Raw genomic sequence first — 18,494 nt, 5'->3', positions numbered from 1 at the left:
TTTACTCTTGCGTTCATGATGCTTCATTCCTATGTGATCGTGTAATGAAATTTCTGTGTTTTTTTTTTTTTGTTTGTTTTTTTCGTATAATCATAATTTCTTTTATGAAAAAATCAAGGATCATGGCCATGGGTCACAGAAAATGTATTGCATGATTGCATTTAGATGTTTGTTTTCTTCTATCCTGAAGAGTGCAAGAGGCATCATGTTTTCAAGTTGTCCAATCATCCACCCATCTGTTTGTCTGTCTATCTGTCTGTCCGTCCGTCTTTCTGTCTTTCCATCCTACCCTCCGTTATTAGGGTTTCAGATAAAGAGCACTTTAGATATTCATGATACTTTTCTCAAAAATGCTAAGAGTTGTGTATGCACTGATTACATTTGGGGCAAAATCCCCCTACGACACAGATCAGAGGTCACAAAACTTTGGTTAGAAATGACATTTTCAGCTCTATTTCTATGTAGGAATATCCAGTTAATTCGGTGGCGAGGGTTGGAGTGATCAGGCATCTTTTTTTTTTTTCATGAAATGAAAGTGGTGAAATGTTGAAATATGTGTAATGTCATTGTGTAAAGGTCATTGTACTGTCATATGTGTAAAGGTCATTGTACTTTTGCACCCCCCCCCCAAAAAAAAAGTAAAAAAAAAAAAAAAAAAAAAAAGGTCAAAGAACGTGTTAAGTTGGTTTAAAATGGTAAACCATGTGTGCTCCATTGACAAATTTGTTAATGGTAAGAAAGATAGAACTACAGCGTACTTATTCAAGTTCTTACCCGAAATGACAAATTGAGTCCATTAAGATATACTAGTATGTATAGATACAAATACAATATATGTATGTGTATATATATATATATTTTTTTTTTTTGGGGGGGGGGGGGTGAGGTGGGTGGAGGAGAACATGTTTCAGAAGGAGAGATCGATGGTAAACCTGGGTGAGTTTACTTGTTCCGTAGAAATGGGTGAGAAGACGCGTTGATAAAACTCTACAAGACAAAACAAAGTGACAATAAACCTCTCACTTGCCGATCAACAAGCTCATTGTTGACTCCTGAACAGGTTGACTTGTTAAGACAGAAAAAAAAAAAACATGAAAGAAACAAGCAAACAAACAAACAAACACGAAGCATTTCCTTGATTCCGGTTAGTATTGATAGATCCGACCTTCCACAAAAGCTGTCCGAAGCTCCGCCACGACAGGCCTCACGGACAGTTGAAGGGTGTTGGATGTTAAACAGTCACATGCAAATGTGAAGAGAACCATTTTAACGTATCGTTACAATATGTTCGTGAGTTGATAGCTTCTCGATTTTCACCACATTTGATATCTATGATAGCATTTCCCGCACTATATGTTTAATTACCTTTAGTTTATACCCATTGATTTCCGCATGGATTCTGCTTGAATTATTTTTTTCCATCTGCTCTTCTCTTTTTGTCCCCGCCGAACGAGTTCGAGCAGGGGACTATGAAACGGGCTCCGTACGTGTGTGTGTCCATGTGTCCGTCCGTGTGTGTGTCCGTGTGTGCGTCGATCCGTGTGTGCGTCCTTGCAAAATGTTCAATTTGCTACTTCTCTGTCATTTATGAGCCAATTTTGATTCTGTTTGCTTTATATGATAGCGCTACATGGGAGCTTTGAAACATTTACACAGAATTTCAGTTGTGACCTTTGACCTTAACCTTTGACCTATATTGTACATTTTGCTACAAAATGCTACTCCTTCGCCATTTCTAACCCGATTTCGATTCCGTTTGCTTTATGTGATGGCACTAGGTGAGGGCTTCAAAACTTCTACACAGAATTTTGACCTTTGACTTCTTTGACCTTTGACCTTGATTTTTGACCTGTATTGTACATTTTGCTACAAAATGCTACTCCTTCGCCATTTCTGACCCGATTTCGATTTCGTTTGCTTTAAGTGATGGCACTAGGTGAGGGATTCAAAACTTTTACACAGAATGTTGACCTTTGACTTCTTTGACCTTTGACCTTGATTTTTGACCTGTATTGTATATTTTGCTACAAAATGATACTCCTTCGCCATTTCTAACCCGATTTCGATTCCGTTTGCTTTATGTGATGGCACTAGGTGAGGGCTTCAAAACTTCTACACAGAATTTTGACCTTTGACTTCTTTGACCTTTGACCTTGATTTTTGACCTATACTGTACATTTTGCTACAAAATGCTACTTCCGGCGGGGACATATATTACGCACTGCGTAATTTCTACTTTCCTTGTTTTCCATTGATATCTCATTTCCCTCAAAGATATTCACATTATCTTACCAATCTGTCTCTCTGTCTACCTCTCTCTCTCTCTCTCCATCGCTTTATAAGTTCTGTCATTTTATTTAACATCTCTAAACAAGAACAAAAAAAAAAAACAAATCAACGAGTGGTCGTCATAAAAATTGGGTTCCACCTTTTATTAAGTCCCCTTTATTTTTGGATAGTATATCTCAGCCATTCCAAAACCAATTTTCATCAAATAAACATTTAATTCCTCTTATTGTATGCTCTTAGATATTTCAAATAGATGGTTTCTAATTATCTCAAAACATTAAAACTTGAATTTTTATGTCATCCAAAACCATACCATCCCTTGTAAGAGAATAGATGCCATTTTCAGGTCATGAGACAAAGAATACAAAAATTACGAGTGCCTACTTTCATTAAACAAAGCTTGTTTAACTATACCAGAGAGCACTGTGGTCAATTGATGACGAGGTTTGAATTTTCTTCAGTCTGTCTCCCTCTAAAAAAATGAAATTTGCCGGTTGCCAGCAGTGACTTAATACTTAATATTCTCTTGCATTTACTAATGCCCTTACCGCTTTGGACTACTTAAGTTAACAATGTCGGAATTTCGGAGCTTGGGTATTTGTTCCAAGTTCATCGTGTCACCGTCGGCAACCAAGGACAGCCTGGTGGTAGTGTCGCTGCACAAAAAGCAGTAGATGACAGGCTTGATTCCCGTGGTTCCTTTTTTCCGACATGTTTGTTAAATTACAGATCAGCAGTTGCGATCTTATACAAATTTCGTTTGTTAGAGGAAGACAGACCGACGTGAATTCAAACCTCAACCATCACCCCTCTATTTAATATTCTCTTGCATTTAATATTGGTGATCTCGTAAAAATAGTGAGAATGTGTTTAGGGCTAGCTCAATAATTATGAAAGAATGTACACGACAAAAGAAGGAAGATTGATTATAATTTGTACAATGAAATCAACTATTGGTAGCATGAATATAGTGTTTCGGTATTCATTTCTATCATTATCTATTGCAAATGTAAAAACGCTCAACGTACATTCCGTTATAAATATTTTTAATTCATTTATTTTTCATCTAATTAAAAATGTAACTGAAAAGAAGAGCCAATATAAAACATTGAAAATGCTAGAGACTGGGAGGTATGAATGCCAAAAAGCAGTGCTTGTAGGGTGCATCCCCCAAATAAAGTAAAACAATTATACATTTTGGCCTTAGTTAATTTATGTAAATGAAAATCGGATTTACAAAACCGAATTACATGAATTATGAACACAAACCTAACTAGCCCTAGACAGACACCCAGACTATTTGACTAACGAACTTGATTTCATGCTTGAATCAACAAACCTTATTTCATTTTCGGATATGAATTCATGGTCCTTCGAATAACGAAACTTTTTTTTTTTCGGACTTGCCGACCTTCTAAACGACGAACCCTATTTCATTTTGAGATCATGAAAATCTTTTCCTCGTAGGGTAACGAACCTCTGGAATTACGAACTTTGTTTAGTTTTTTTTTTTTATTATTATTATTGTTATTATTAACGAACCTCGGAAAAACGAAAATTTCTCTCATTTTCGAAATAACAGACCTCCGGAATAAAGACCCTTCAAAATAACGAAATAATTAACTATAACTGGAGAACAGGTCAGTGTAGTTATATGGTGAATCCGCTAAATAAATGATTTTCATATTAACGTTTGAAAATACATAATAACAAACAACATGTCATTTCAGTGGGGAATAATTCCGAAATCTTGTGTGAGTTCATCCGATCTTAAATTACACGCATGTATGTGTCTGGTCCTTTGCTTGGAAAGATTTATAAGATATTTGGGCAGTAAGTGTGTCTCTTTGACGATCAGGATCATTTCGACTGAGACAATTTTCTCCTAAGCGAAGAAAACGACGGAGGCCTTTGACAACTTTGAGTGAAAGCACTGAGCAGTAAGCAGATTTTAGTTGCTCGACTGTATCCCATCGTACAGCAGACATAGAAGATAATTGTCCCGAGAACATCCATGTCACAGCCTCGCATAACGTATGCCAATAATTGAAATAATGATGATGACGATGTTAAGGGCATAATTTACTATTTGTAGATGAAACAAAAGCCCAGTCTTAGCGCTTTAAAATAGTTCTAAAATGTGAGTTAGGGATAGAAACAACCACTGTTCAAATGTGAATTGGTAAAATCTATTGTTAAGTATGCAAAATGTGAGCAATAGTAAGTTACAATGAAAATGCGTCCAGACTAAACTGTCTACTGCAAGTACGGTTTATTGAGAGAAATACGGATATTTCCTTATATTTTAGGCTTTATCGCGAAAATGTTATGGTAGGACATCTTGCGGTACAACAGACCTGCACAGATGCATTAAGATGATATCTTGAAAGTGTTTAAAACCACTGTTATCAAAGGTAAACAGGACCTTTAACATTGTTAATAGAGCAGTAAGATTGAAACCCGTATGGTCCAATATACATTACAAATGAGAGCATTAAATGCTCTCATTTGAAATTTTCTGTATCACCATCAAATACTCTTCAAAGTTAGCGCGGCAGCGCCCCGATTCATCTCGTGAGATGTTGTCACGCCAAAACTCCATCACCTCTTCAACCAATGCCTTGGGAGCTGTTTGACGGAAGTAGCTGGTCATCGTTAAGAAATCTAAAATCTTGTTTCCGAAGTCGGACGCTGTGTCAAAGAGCTCGGTGACGTCCTTTGTAATCTGAATCGGTATCTCTGTGACGTCACATCCTCGTCTCTTGGCCTCTCTGGTGACATCCTCGTTGGTAAAGACGATATGAACATCTTCTCGATCAAGACTTGGGAATGCCTTCCTCAGCTTGGCAAATACACTTTGCTCTGGGTTGAAACAATAAATATAAGTAAACCGTAATTGTCCTGGTACAATATACATTACTTAGTAGTGTAGGGAGTACATAATAAATACTCTCAAGAACGTTATGCACGTACACATTATCAAACCGCTACACATAATGTGTATGAACGCATAATTTTGTATAAGCAAGTTTTCACATATAAACCATTGACATATTCATGAATGGCTATCGAACACATCATAACTGATGGCAACTTGAACATTACCTACCACAACATCTATGAGCCTACTCATCATTAATCTGGAAATGCTGTGTGCTTAGGACCTATTCATTCGTGCGCTGCAAATAATGCACATGGCTAAAACTTTCTGGTGGCTTTTGCTCATTACCCTTGGTAGGGCAGGGCCGGCGGAGCGTTTTCAAAGTGGGGGGGGGGGGGGCACTTCCGGGTTTCATGAGTTAGCAAAAAAAAAAAAAAAGAAGAAGAAGAAGAAGAAAAAAAAAGGTCCTCAGCTCATCTCTCCCCTTTCACTTTCGGGTTTCTTCAGCTAACAAGCAAAAAAAAAAAAAAAAAAAAAAAAAAAAAAAAAGAGGGGGAGGGGGGGGGGGGGGAGTCTTCAGCGAAAAAACATCATAACCTACCTTACTAGATCACTATCTATTCCTTTTTAGTGCCACTTACGTACTTCCGGGCTAAAAAATGTGAGGGGGGGGGGGGGACCCCCCCCCCCCCAGCTTCGTTAAGTGCATCACAATTGTGTATCACCAGTCAATTGTATGATATCAATCACACATCCTCCACATTTTTTTTTTTAAACCAAATAAATAATATCCCGAGGAACACGAAATACAGCACAAAAAGTGAGCTTACGTCTAGGTGTGAGACACTTCTTGTTTGTCAAACGTTAAAGTTTCTAAAGTCGGGGTTTGTTCGTTTGTTTGTTTGTTTGTTTGTTTTTTTTTTTAAGCGCAAAACACCAGTAGGAGACCCTTACCGGCAGCACCTCGCAGGCAACTCCAACGCAGGTACTTCGCAGTATCCGTAAGTCGCTCGTAACGGAAAACGGATCGGCTTCAAAGCTCTCACGCAGGTCACACGGAATACACGCAAGTAGACGGAAAGTAGCACGCGTCTAGCAGGTAAGATATAAGTACGAAACTCGCAAACATTCTTGTCCGCCCCCAGAAAAATTCTCCTGAACACACTGACATTGTTTGTTTGTTTGTTTATTTTCATTCTGAGAGATGGCTGGATAGCCAATATTCAGCTACGTCAAGCTGGTCTTCCATGGGGTCCAGTTGGATGTGAGGTGAGACCACTTCACCGGGTTAAACACCCGGCCTGCTCTTTGCGATGAATGAATGAAGCGGGATCTTTTACGGGACATCCATTTTATGTCCTATCCGAAGGACAGAGTGTTTTGCCTCTTGCTAGAGGGGACAGTATGCTTTAACACTGCTCAGTCCAGACTCGGGTTCGAACCCGGGACGCGTAATCGTGAGGCAGACGCGCTACCGACTGAGCCAACTCACCGCCCTACATAAAAGGCTGTTCTCAATGTTGGTGATGCAAGACCGGGCTTTCACCAACAATTTTGGTACAAAAGGAGAGAGGACAGATGAAGAAAACAGATAATACCAACGCAATTATGAATTAACAATTATTCATTGCGCTTCACTGCATTGACTATTCACGTATAGGAATTCCACGAGATCAAAGATTTCTGAGACTTGCCTGAATTGACCATCAGTAGAAGAATCCCGTTTTCCTTCAAAGTCGCCAGGAGTTGGTCCATTGATTCTTCGATCTGGCCCAGGTGATAAAGGCTATGAATGCCGCTTATGAGGTGAAACTTCACGTCCTCGTCCGCACGTTCGTCTAAGTACCGACGAAACGTACCATCGAAGTACTTTGCATCAACAGGTGGATTAAATTCGGCTTTCCGGAGATTTGCTTTGTGCGTTTGGAGAAGTCCTGCATTGGGGTCTACCGCAGTGTATGATATCATCTTGTAAAACGGCAGAAGGCGTTCCATGAATGCTATTTCATGTCTCCCTGTAAGGAATGTTTACCAGGAAAGAGAGAGAGAGAGAGAGAGAGAGAGGGGGGGGGGGGGGAGAGAGAGGAGGGAGGGGGAGAGTAGTAATGGTTTAGCTGCCGTGCTAAAATGAAAATACGACATCAAAACAGTTATTCCGAACATTCGTTATTCCGAAGGTTCGTTGTTCGGAAGGTTCGTTATCCGAACATTCGTTATTCCGAAGGTTCGTTGTTCCGAAGGTTCGTTAATCCGAAACACACAAATTCCCTATACCTATAGGGGTTCGTTAATCCGAAAATGAAAAAAGGGTTCGTTAATCCGAACATTTGTGGCATTATTCTGAAGATTCGTTATTCCGAAGGTTCGTTAATCCGAAAATGAAAATAGGGTTCGCTATTCCGAAGGCTCGTTTATCCGAAAATAAAATAGGGTCCGTTATTCCGAAGGTTCGTTAATCCGAAAATGAAATAGGGTCCGTAACAAACCTTGGAAATAACGAGCTTTGTTTTATTTTCGGATCAACGAACCTTCGGAATAACGAACCTTATTTCATTTTCATAATGATGAACCTTCGGAATAACAAACCTTATCACATTTTCGGATTAACGAACCTTCGGAATAACGAACCTTCCGACTAAAGAACCTTCTGAATAACGAATCTTCGGAATATCGAACTGTAACCGGTCAAGATATGTGTTATCTCCACTCTCCATTGTCATAAAAATGACGGTCTTTCCGACAATCCTGGTGTAGTAATAATAACAGAGCTCTCTGTCGGATCAGAGACAACACTGTATTTATCTACCCTAGGTTAATAGGACCATAATTATTATCATTTCTATGTTATTTGGAAAGCAAAACTAAAGTAACGAGTGGTTTGAAATCCTATCAATTAAAAAAATATCTTTTAATACGTAAAATTTCGAGAAAATCGATTACTCTGGCTTGAAGAGAAAGAATAAACAAAGCTACAAACTCTCAGCAAACGTTAACAATATAGTTGTGACTTTTTGATTAAAAAATACACCCTTGACTAAAGCGTAAACGAGCATGAAAGTAGAATAACAATTTAAACGAACAGTTGTAATTTTTTATCAATGGGCAAAAGAATTATTTGGTGTTCTTTGTTTAAAGGGGTCATTTTTCTTATTATCAATTTGAAGATTCATTTTGATCACGAACTCAACTTCCCCTCTTAAAGAAGAGTCATCCCGTCCAGAAATATCTGCAAAGAAAATACATCTTGGAACTGCATGTTGTGAAAGTGCTTCCTCTTAATTCCGACCCTACCCCCCCCCCCACCCCCACCCCCCCCCCCCAAAAAAGAAACTGATATGCTATGAGTAGATCCTATGCTTCTTTATAAACTATGTGCATATGAGATTAGTGCCTCGACATGCCCAGTCGAAAAATCTTTTAATTCATTGCTCCTTGCATGCGCAATTTATATTGGCCCATTATCCTAGCTGTCTTTTCTATTATGTATACCACCCATTTTCTTTTCTAGCAGGAGTGGAGAAATAAGAAAGTAAATAAGTAAAAAAAAAAAAAAAAGAACAAAGCAAACGTAGCAAGTAAAAAAAAAAACAAGTTAGAAAGTAACTACATGTACTCTCAGAAAGACATAACTTTTCTAGAGACTTGCTTGTCATTATGCAAATAAGGTTGTTGCCTTCCTCTGAGACAGATTCACTTTGGTCGACATACTTCAAATATTCTTTAAGTGACAGCACTGAACACGGTTTCTAAAGGGCTTTTTACACTTGTAAATTTTTGCTTAGCCCCGGACTATCGGTGGGGCTAAGGGGGGGCCTTAGCCCCACCGATAGTACGGGACTATCCTTAGCCCACTTTCTGTTTACACTCGTTTTTGCCAAAGTGGGCTAGCCCCACCGATAGTACGGTACTATCTGGCCCTGCAAAATAGCAGGGGTTAGCACCGCAATTGCGGTGCTAGCACCGCAATTGCGGTGCCAAGCAAGTGAGTGTAAACAGAACGAAAAAATAATCCTGGGCTAAGCGACGGAGACGAAGTGCGACCCTCACTGACCAATCAGAAACGAGGTAATCAAGTGCTGCCGGTGCGTGCGTGTACGTGTACAGTACACAGCGTAATTATGAATATTCATGTGGTTTGGAAAGTCCGGGGCTAAGAAAGACGAGTGTAAAAAGGTCAGTTTTCTCCTTAGCCCCGGACAAGAGATAGTACGGGACTAATTGGCGAGTGTAAAAAGCTGAAAAAATTGGTACGGGACTAACGATAGTCCTGGGTCAGAGAAAGTCCGGGGTTAAGAAACACAAGTGTAAAAAGCCCTTAAAATAAGCCAGTTGTGACTCCGATCCTCGGAACCTCCAAAATGCACACACCAATTATTACATTTATGTCATCACATCTTTTCAACTCCCATTCAATTTGTGTACAAATTGCAATGGTTTATTGGTTGGGACAAGCTCTACGAGGATGGACGTACCTCGGGCAGTTCCGACGCCTATCATGTTAAATTCCTCTTCTGTCAAAAAGACATTTCGTAGCATTCTTAGCACTGTGTTTTCGAAGAGACGAATGACGAGTTCGTATACTTCTTCCATCTGGTCAGTTTTTAAAAATCCCGTCAGGTATGCGTCCTGGTATAGGGCATGGTCTGCCGGTAGTGACGTCAGTTGAATGGATGAAGTACTCTGATCTTCTCCCTCAGCCATCTCTAAAAGAGTATAGTGCTTCCTGGAGAAAAGAAAATTGTTCATCATATTTTTTGTTTGTTTGTTTGTGTATAGCACAATACTATACTGTCGTGTAATTATCCCCTTTTCCTTTTGTTTTCATTACATGCAGTGACGGCATAAGTTAAATTAGATTTTGAAGTGAAGATCAGATTTTTTCATTCATTACATTACCTCCAACCGATTTAGTGAAAAAAAAATAAAACATAACTTCCACTTCATACTATGATCCCCTAAAATCAAACCCCAAATCCACATAATTCTTTGTGCTACAAGAAACACTCGAAAATTATAATGAACTTTAAAGGGATGGTACAGTATTGGTGGAGATGAGAATTGTGCTTTCAACTTTTTGCGAGATACCAAGAAAACACGTATGATATAGTACAGAGCATACCATTTTAAGAGGAATTCAAAGTTTATTTGATGAAAGTCGGGTTTGGAATGACTGAAACATCCAGAAAACTAAGAAAACAAAGCGATCATAATAAAGTGTGGGTCCCACACTTTATTAAAATCGCTCTTTTTTGGATATCTCAGCCATTTCAGAACCAATTTTCATCAATAGTTAATGTTGAATTCCTCATAGAATTACATGCTCTTTCACATTTCATGAGAGGTTTCTCATTTTCTCACCAAAAAATGTTAGAAACCTGAAATTAGGTCTCAACCTAAACTGTACGATCCCTTTAATCCTCCCTTATCATAATCTAAATACATAATATTCCTTTTTATTTTATCTCTTCCCTCCAAATAAAATCAAACACTACCTTATCTTACTCCGCGAATACCCAGTGAGTCAGATGTTATTATAAGTGACTAAATATAAATCAACGTTGGTAAAACAAAACAATTTACAGTGATTAAACTTTCCCCATCAGCGTTAAATCCCTCTGTTTCCACCATGATAGTTATCTCTTTTTCTTAGTCAAAATCGCCTTATAATTCATAGCCTTTAGATAAGTCCTCCACTGTCTTGAATGTAGACTAAGCGTGCGCATCTGATACCCTGTTTAGGCCCTATACTGAGCAAAAAGGAGGTTTTGGCGGCCACTTTTAATATCTCAAAACCCTAAAGGATGCAAGAGTTGCATCATCCAGATTCGGATCCAGCACATATAGATATAGAGTAAAACCATCAGTAATACATCGGGTGGACTGTAACACAAGGTTTAAGTATGGTATAGTATTGGTAGAGATGAGGATTGCTTTTGCGAGATACCGAGAAACCACTTATGAAATAATACAAAGCATACCATTCTATGAAGAATTCCAAAGTTTATCATTTAAATATAGGTTTTAGAATGGTTGAGACATCCAAAAACAAAGTAAAACAAAGCGATCCTAATAAAAGATGGGCCCAACCATTTATTAGGATTGCTCTATTTTGGATATCTCAGTCAAAACCAATTTTCATGAAGTAAAAATTGAATCCCTCTTGGAATTACATGCTCCTTCACATATCATAAGAGGTTTCTCTTATCTCACCAAAAATGTTAGAAACCTGAAGTAAAAGAAAAAAAAAAGGTCTCAAACAAAAGTATACGATCCCTTTCAGCCCGGACTACTGCAGAAGGTCATGTACCAGTCAACCGCAGCTCTGAAAGCCGGCCTCAAGAGGTGGCCTGAAGTGGAGTCGACCTGAGGCCGGCCTCACCAACAAGTGTTTGGGTGTTATCGTAAAAATACTCTTGTTTTTTATGTATATACTGTATATATATATATATATATATATATATATATATATATATGAAGAGTTTGTTTGCAAAAACCGATAAGTCCATATTTGCCAAATGGAGATATTTGCGATTAAAGGTCAAGAAAAATAAAGAGAATAATAAGAAAATTTTTGCTTCTTTTGACCATAACTTCAAAAATATACCTTTACATGTAGTGACCAATATATCGTTTAAAAGGTATCATTTTGTACATTATGACAGAGATCGTACTTCAAAATCTTCAAAAATGGACTTATCGGTTTTTGCAAACAAACCCTTCATATATATATATATATATATATATGTGTGTGTGTGTGTGTGTGTGTGTGTGTGTGTGTGTGTGTGTGTGTTACATTATACGTGTTTGTGCATGGGTTGCAAAGAATTATCCCGAGGTTGTGGATTTGGATTTTATTTCGTTCCGATAACAAGAACGAAAAAGAAATTAAAAAAAAAAATAAGTGCGACCTTATAAGAGTTTAGTAAAATGACCTCTTACACCTTCTTGTACTGAGCAAATGCCCAAACAGCACCAATGAATGATGTGATAGAAATTGATTGTGATGGTGGTCGGGTATTTTTTACGCCTTTTGCATGTTGATTGTTATCAATATCGAGAATCTTTTGTAGTGGCAATGTAGGATGAACAAGGTACAGGTTACCAGACTGCCGAATACCGAATGCACAGTTGACTGACAAAAACCAAGTAAATGGTTTTTAGATGTGCCGATGGTATGAAGAAGAGAATAGAAAATATGTGTCTGCTCCTTGGAGCGTGAGTCTTTGTATCTTCCACCCACCTCCAACTCGGACATCCATTGTGATGAGCGAGATCTTCCCTCCCCATTGTTACCCTTAACGTTTTCCACGAAGCGTGAATCGTGAATTCTCTCTCGTTTTTTTTTTTTAATTCTTCCCCACTGCAAATGAGTAAGCTTATTAGGAAACATTAAATAATTCGAGCATACTGCTCACTTTCCCGTCACGATGCTTTCAAGGTTGGCATCTTTATATAACTCATCTGCCTGCGAAAGAAATTACCAACAACATTGCAATACAGTGCGTGTTCAAAAGAATTCATTCGGCTCATACGTATCTCACTCGGCACAGTGGTCACCTTTCACATACTTGAACAATTTTCGTTAAAAACACAACTTTGCTTACAAGGCTCAAACAGTATAGAATGATTTGTCCCTTGAAGCAAATGTGTCATTTGTACCACATATTATGTAGTCATTCATCCTGAATGAAAAAGTCTAAATCCAATTCTGGGCTTACATGATTATTAAAATGAAATTAAACTGAATGATGTCTACATTCATCTGGCATTCTCATAAATGATAATTAATGATCATTGAAGTAGGACCTATAAGTGTAGCCTGAGCCATTTTACTTCTCAAATTTCACATTTTCCCTGCTCTGGAAGATGGGTAGTTAAGCCCTACCCCTCTAACACCCTCCTCCCGCTTGGAAGCTTCGTTCCTTCGCCTAGATTCCACTGCTTTCTCAAATCAAAATGTTGGCATGTATGTTAGCGCCGGATAAAATGACGCTGGGCCAATGTCATGTTTCTGACGATGTGTCTATACACACGGATGATGTTGGACCAACACTGGGCCAGCGGATCATTCAAGGTTGATCTAACGATAGTCTGATATTGTATCAGCGTCGGCCCAACGTCTCTTAAGTTACATTGTGGGCTACAGTTGGCCCGCCAGCAAAAATAACGTTGGGCCAATGTCATATTCCTGATATTGTGTTAAACACTGTACCAACGCTGGTCTAACGACAAGCTTTCAATGTTGGGGAAATGTAATATTTTTGATGTAGGGCAAAAGTACTGGCATGACATTGGACCAACATTTGGCCAACAGATCATTCAAGGGAGAAAAATAGTTTATATAACATTGGTCTGGCATTTTACCAACGTCGGTATCACATCAAGTTTCACTGTGGGCCAATGTTGGCCCGCCGGCCAAAATGTCGTTGGGCCAACGTCATGTTTCTGACGTCGGGTTTAACGCCGGTATGAACTTTGGTTTAACGTCGAAATAAAGTCATTAAGTGGTACAGTGGCCGGTATTACGTTGGCCCAACGTTGGGATAACGTCATAACGTGGTCGGTCTAATGTTGGAATGACGTCACTAGATAGTCAAATAGTTGTTGCTTTAGCTTTGCGATAATTTCATATCACTACAGTGGAAAAGTGGTTGGTATAAGGTAGGGATAACGTCATAAGGTGAAAAAGTATAGTCGATATAATGATTTTGGTATAACGTCAAGCTTTCAATGTTGGGCCAATGTTGGCCCAACAGCCAAAATAATGTTTGTGACGTTGGGAAAACGGAGTACTGAAGGTGGAAGAATGTTTTATCTAAGGTTTGGGACAACACCATAACTCGGCTGAGAAGGGCTAGATATAACGCTGGAATAATGTCACAGTAGGCCCTATACGGTGAAAAAGTGGTTGGTACAATCTTGGCCTAACGTTAGGGTTACGTCATAACACGAGGGAAAAGTGGTCGATACAGCGTTGATATAACGCGTTGATATAACGTCATAACAAAGTGAACAAGACAATTGATCTAATGTTGGGATAACGTAATTACAAAGACGAAAGGTGGATGATGTAACTTAATGATAACAGTGTGATACTACAGTGGAAAAAATGGTTGGTATACCTTTGGGATAACGTTATGACAAGGTGGAAAATTGGTTGACATACCGTTGGTCTAACGTGGAGATTCCACTGTTGGGTCTATGTTGGGCGGACGGCCAAAATGTTTTTGATGTACCAATGTGCGTGCATGATGTTGGACTAAGGTTGGGCCAACGCAGCATTCACAGTGCAAAAATGGCTGATATAGCGATGGTCTTCACATTGCGCCAACGTCGGTCCAACGTGAGGCTTTCGCTAACATTGGCCCAAGAGTGATCCAAATGACGCTGGCCCAAAGTCACATTTCTGACTTTGTGCCACGTACGCGCATACCATTGGACCAACGTTGGGGCGACGCAGCATTTGGGAAAAGTGGTTGGCATAACGTTGGGATATCGACATAACAAGGTGGAAAAGTGGTTGACATTACGTTTGCCTCACGTCAAGCTTTCACTGTAGGTAGTCATACAAAGACGTCTTAATGACGTTTAAATTACTATTTCAAAGACAAGATGTCACATCAGAATACGTCATAAACATCATAAACATTTACACGTCAATTATGTGTTTTTTACGTTTATTAGTACAGGAAAAAGACGTCTTTATGACGAAAAAAAGAAGAAAATGGACGTCTTTTTGACGTCATTTCAAGTCCTGACAGTTTTAGTATAGTATTTTATTGCAAGATCTAATGAAGCTGTGTGTATCTTCAGTACAACCATAAACACGAATCTCACCTTACCTACTCAAAAAGCCTTATACACGTGTAGTAATATTTTTTCCTTATTTCCACTAGTTTTTACGTATCAGATTCAATCTGATGAGTATTTATGAATGATATATAAACCGAATGTATTTTGCCTTTGGACGTCTTATTGGTTATTTTATGATGTCGTTATGACGTCGCTATGACGTTGTTATGACGTATTTACGACCAGTCACAAACATTTAGACTGGTAAAAATCATGTCATATTAAAATATGAACAGTGACTCAACAACTGTTGTTTCAAAAAGTATATTCATTTCGATTCCTTCATTCATACTTGATGAAAAAATTGAAAATGTTATTGTTTGCCAGCTGCGTGACATTTCAAACATCATACAAAATGAATATTGGGACTGTCATTGTGTCTAATTCCGAAGTAACATACACTACAAAAATATAATGCACAAATATTGTACTCAAATACTCGTCCCTTTTTATTTTTTGCTTGAAACAATATTTTATTTCGATTCCGTAATCCATCCTTGATAACAATTGAGCATTCAGTTATTGTTGCTAGCTGCGTGACATTTAAAAAATATGGAAAAGAAATTACAAAAATAAATTCTGTAATTGTGTCAAATTTCTAATTATGATACTGTGTAAAAGTAATACGCAGTAACTGCGTTCATGAATATACTCACCCCCGCCATGATTATTGAACAATAGAACCAATTTTTGATAATGGGTCAATAACATCAATTATATGTACAATATACTATACAAAATAAACCAATTCACTGCGTTCATAAACTCGTGACAACAGTAATTATTAAATGATGAAATCAATTATTTATAAGGGGTCAACAAAAAGCCTACATATATATGTACATACATACATACAAAAGCTTTGCAAAACGCACATGATCAATGTCTGTATACATAATCCATACCTATAAAACATTACCCCTCCATCGCTCACCGGAGAAGAATCAAACTCCTACTTTCTATCCAAACCAGCAACATATCGTATATCGTTATAAAATTCTGGTAGACTTAACTTCAACAACCCTAAAATCGCTTCACTAAATAAATTAAAAAAAAAATCGAAATTCCTCCAACCGATTTAGTGACAATAATAAACGATAGTTTGCACTTTATACTAATATCCCCTAATATCAAATCCCAAATCCACAAATTTTTTTTTTTTGTGCTGTATAACTTGAAAATTAATGAACCTCAATCTCCCCACTTCATAAATCAAATACAAAATGTTCCCTTTTATTTCATTTTATCTCTTCCCCTCCGAATTAAATCAAACACTATCTTATCTAACTCCGCAAATATGCAGTCAGATGTGAGGAAATATAAATCAACGTTGGTAATACAAAAAGTTTCATTAATTGAACTTTCCACATAAGCATTTAATCCCTCTGTTTCCATCATGATAATAATCTCTTAATAGTTTTATTATGTGTTGTCATTTGGCACAAGATGATTTCATTTTTTGTTAGTAGTAAATAACCAAAAGAAATTTACCCGATATTAGTCAAATTTAAGATCTTTTCAGTATTAAAGTTGGATCATCGAGCATCACATATCAGAGTCAAAATCGCTATTGACGCGAAATTAAATATGCATTCATAGGAAACCAACACATCACTGCATGTTTTAATGATGGTAATATAGCCATAATTATGGTGTTCTAGCTCCATATCAAGCCCTAACATTACGGAAGTACGGAATTTATCATGAGCAATGTTGCAGATTCTTTTGTTTTGTATTTGTACCGAAAATTCGACGGCGGCGCCTGACAGGGCAATGATTGCACCTTCCATGCACTTTGTGTGTGTGTGTGTGCGTGGTGGGCGTGTAGTATATCGTTACTGCAACATAATCAAGATTCATTCCGAAAGCAAATGGAAGCTGGTCGTTCACGTTTTTTTTTTTTTAAGTATATTTTCTAATCTTTTGTCATTCACACTTCCAACTTGTGTTTTGAACACATATTTTCATGTTTCAATTGGGCTGATTACTGTAGTTTGGTAACCATGTCATAAAGCAGTACAGCTTTCTGCCCGCATATAAAAACTTGAAACAACAGTTTAGCAACTATAGGAATAGGTGGTAAATTGGTAGGTTTAAGATTTACAATGTATTGCATTAGAGTACTGGACGGTAGGTTAGATTCGTATCACGGTTGTACCTGTAGATACCCACAGCTTCATTAGATCTTGTAATGAAATACTCATTGACCTAGCTGTCACGATTTGAAAATGACATCAAAAACATGTCCATTTTATTTTTTTATTTTTCGTATCAACATGCGTTAAAAAGTTAAAACGATATGTTCATGACGTTATTTTGAAGTGACATTTTGTCTTTCAAATAGTAATTTAAACGTCATTAAGACATCTCTAAATGACCGCCTAGACATCAGACAGACGTCACAAAATTAATATGACGTCTTTTGCAGATTTTTCATTTGACCAAAAATGAGACATTTTGACCGCACCTTAAGACGTCTAAATGACGTCCATTTTCTTTTGCTTATTCTTTTGCTTATTTCAAAAAGATGACATATTATGACGTCTTTGTGTTGTTTTGACGTCAGTTTGAGAATCTAATTAAATTGACCTCCATTTTCTTAGTTTATTTATGTCAAAAAGACGTTGATTTGACTTCACATCATGTCTTTGAATAGCAATTTATACGTATTTATAACGTCTTTGTACGACCACCTGGACGTCAGAAAGACGTCACAAATATGACATCTTTCAGACGTTTTCCATTTGAGCAAAAATACGACATTTTCACCTCAGTTAAAGACCTCTAAATGACGTCCATTTTCTTTTGCTCATTTACCTAAAAAGATGACATATTATGACGTCTTTGTGACGTTACAAGTATGTCCTAATTTTTACGTCTTGCATTTCAGACAAAAAAAAAAAAGTTTTCGACAGTTTACGGCGTCTTTCTTACGATAGCACTGACGTGAAATTGAGTTCATTCCGACGCGTCTCTGCTATCAGAGAATACGTCGATAATATGACGTGATAAACACGTCGGGAAGCAATGCAATTTTGACGTCATTAATACAATGTTAATATAACGACATAAAAATGTCGCAAAACTGACCTGTGTAAATTTAACGTTATAAATACGTCGGTAATATGGCATTACAAATAAGTAGCAAAACGTGAATTTTACGTATATTAGCTGTTACAAAAACATCTCCCACTTTTGATCCTTAATAGTTCGAAAACTATATTACATCAGATAACACTGTCATTGATATGAGTAATAGGCTGAATAGTGTACAATTTAGTTGGAGTTGATTTGAATATGGAAGCTTGAGTCAGTTTCATTAAATCCATGAGTGATTTTGAAGTTAAGTTCCAGATTTTGGTCAAATTTGTGTACAAAATTGAACTTTACACAGGAACCATTGATGTGTATGTGAGTGTGTGTTTACAACGACCGTGAACAATAGACGTGAATACCACGAATACCACCTTTT

The 18,494-nt window shown here is 37.7% G+C and overlaps 1 protein-coding gene across 1 annotated transcript; it reads right to left on the bottom strand.

The window, feature by feature from the left end:
- Positions 1-4,783: 4,783 nt before the first annotated feature.
- Positions 4,784-9,871, bottom strand: LOC140232233 (histamine N-methyltransferase-like). The gene is made up of 3 exons (XM_072312367.1): positions 9,643-9,871; positions 6,865-7,185; positions 4,784-5,151 (listed from the first exon to the last, which is right to left on the bottom strand). Exons 1-3 carry the CDS (start codon positions 9,869-9,871, stop codon positions 4,784-4,786), a joined length of 918 nt encoding a protein of 305 aa, XP_072168468.1.
- Positions 9,872-18,494: the final 8,623 nt, after the last annotated feature.

Source organism: Diadema setosum, chromosome 8 (assembly GCF_964275005.1).
Source record: "Diadema setosum chromosome 8, eeDiaSeto1, whole genome shotgun sequence".
NCBI lineage: Eukaryota > Metazoa > Echinodermata > Echinoidea > Diadematoida > Diadematidae > Diadema > Diadema setosum.
The sequence above is the reverse complement of the archived record's forward strand: the minus strand, read 5'-3'. Positions and strand labels throughout refer to the sequence as shown.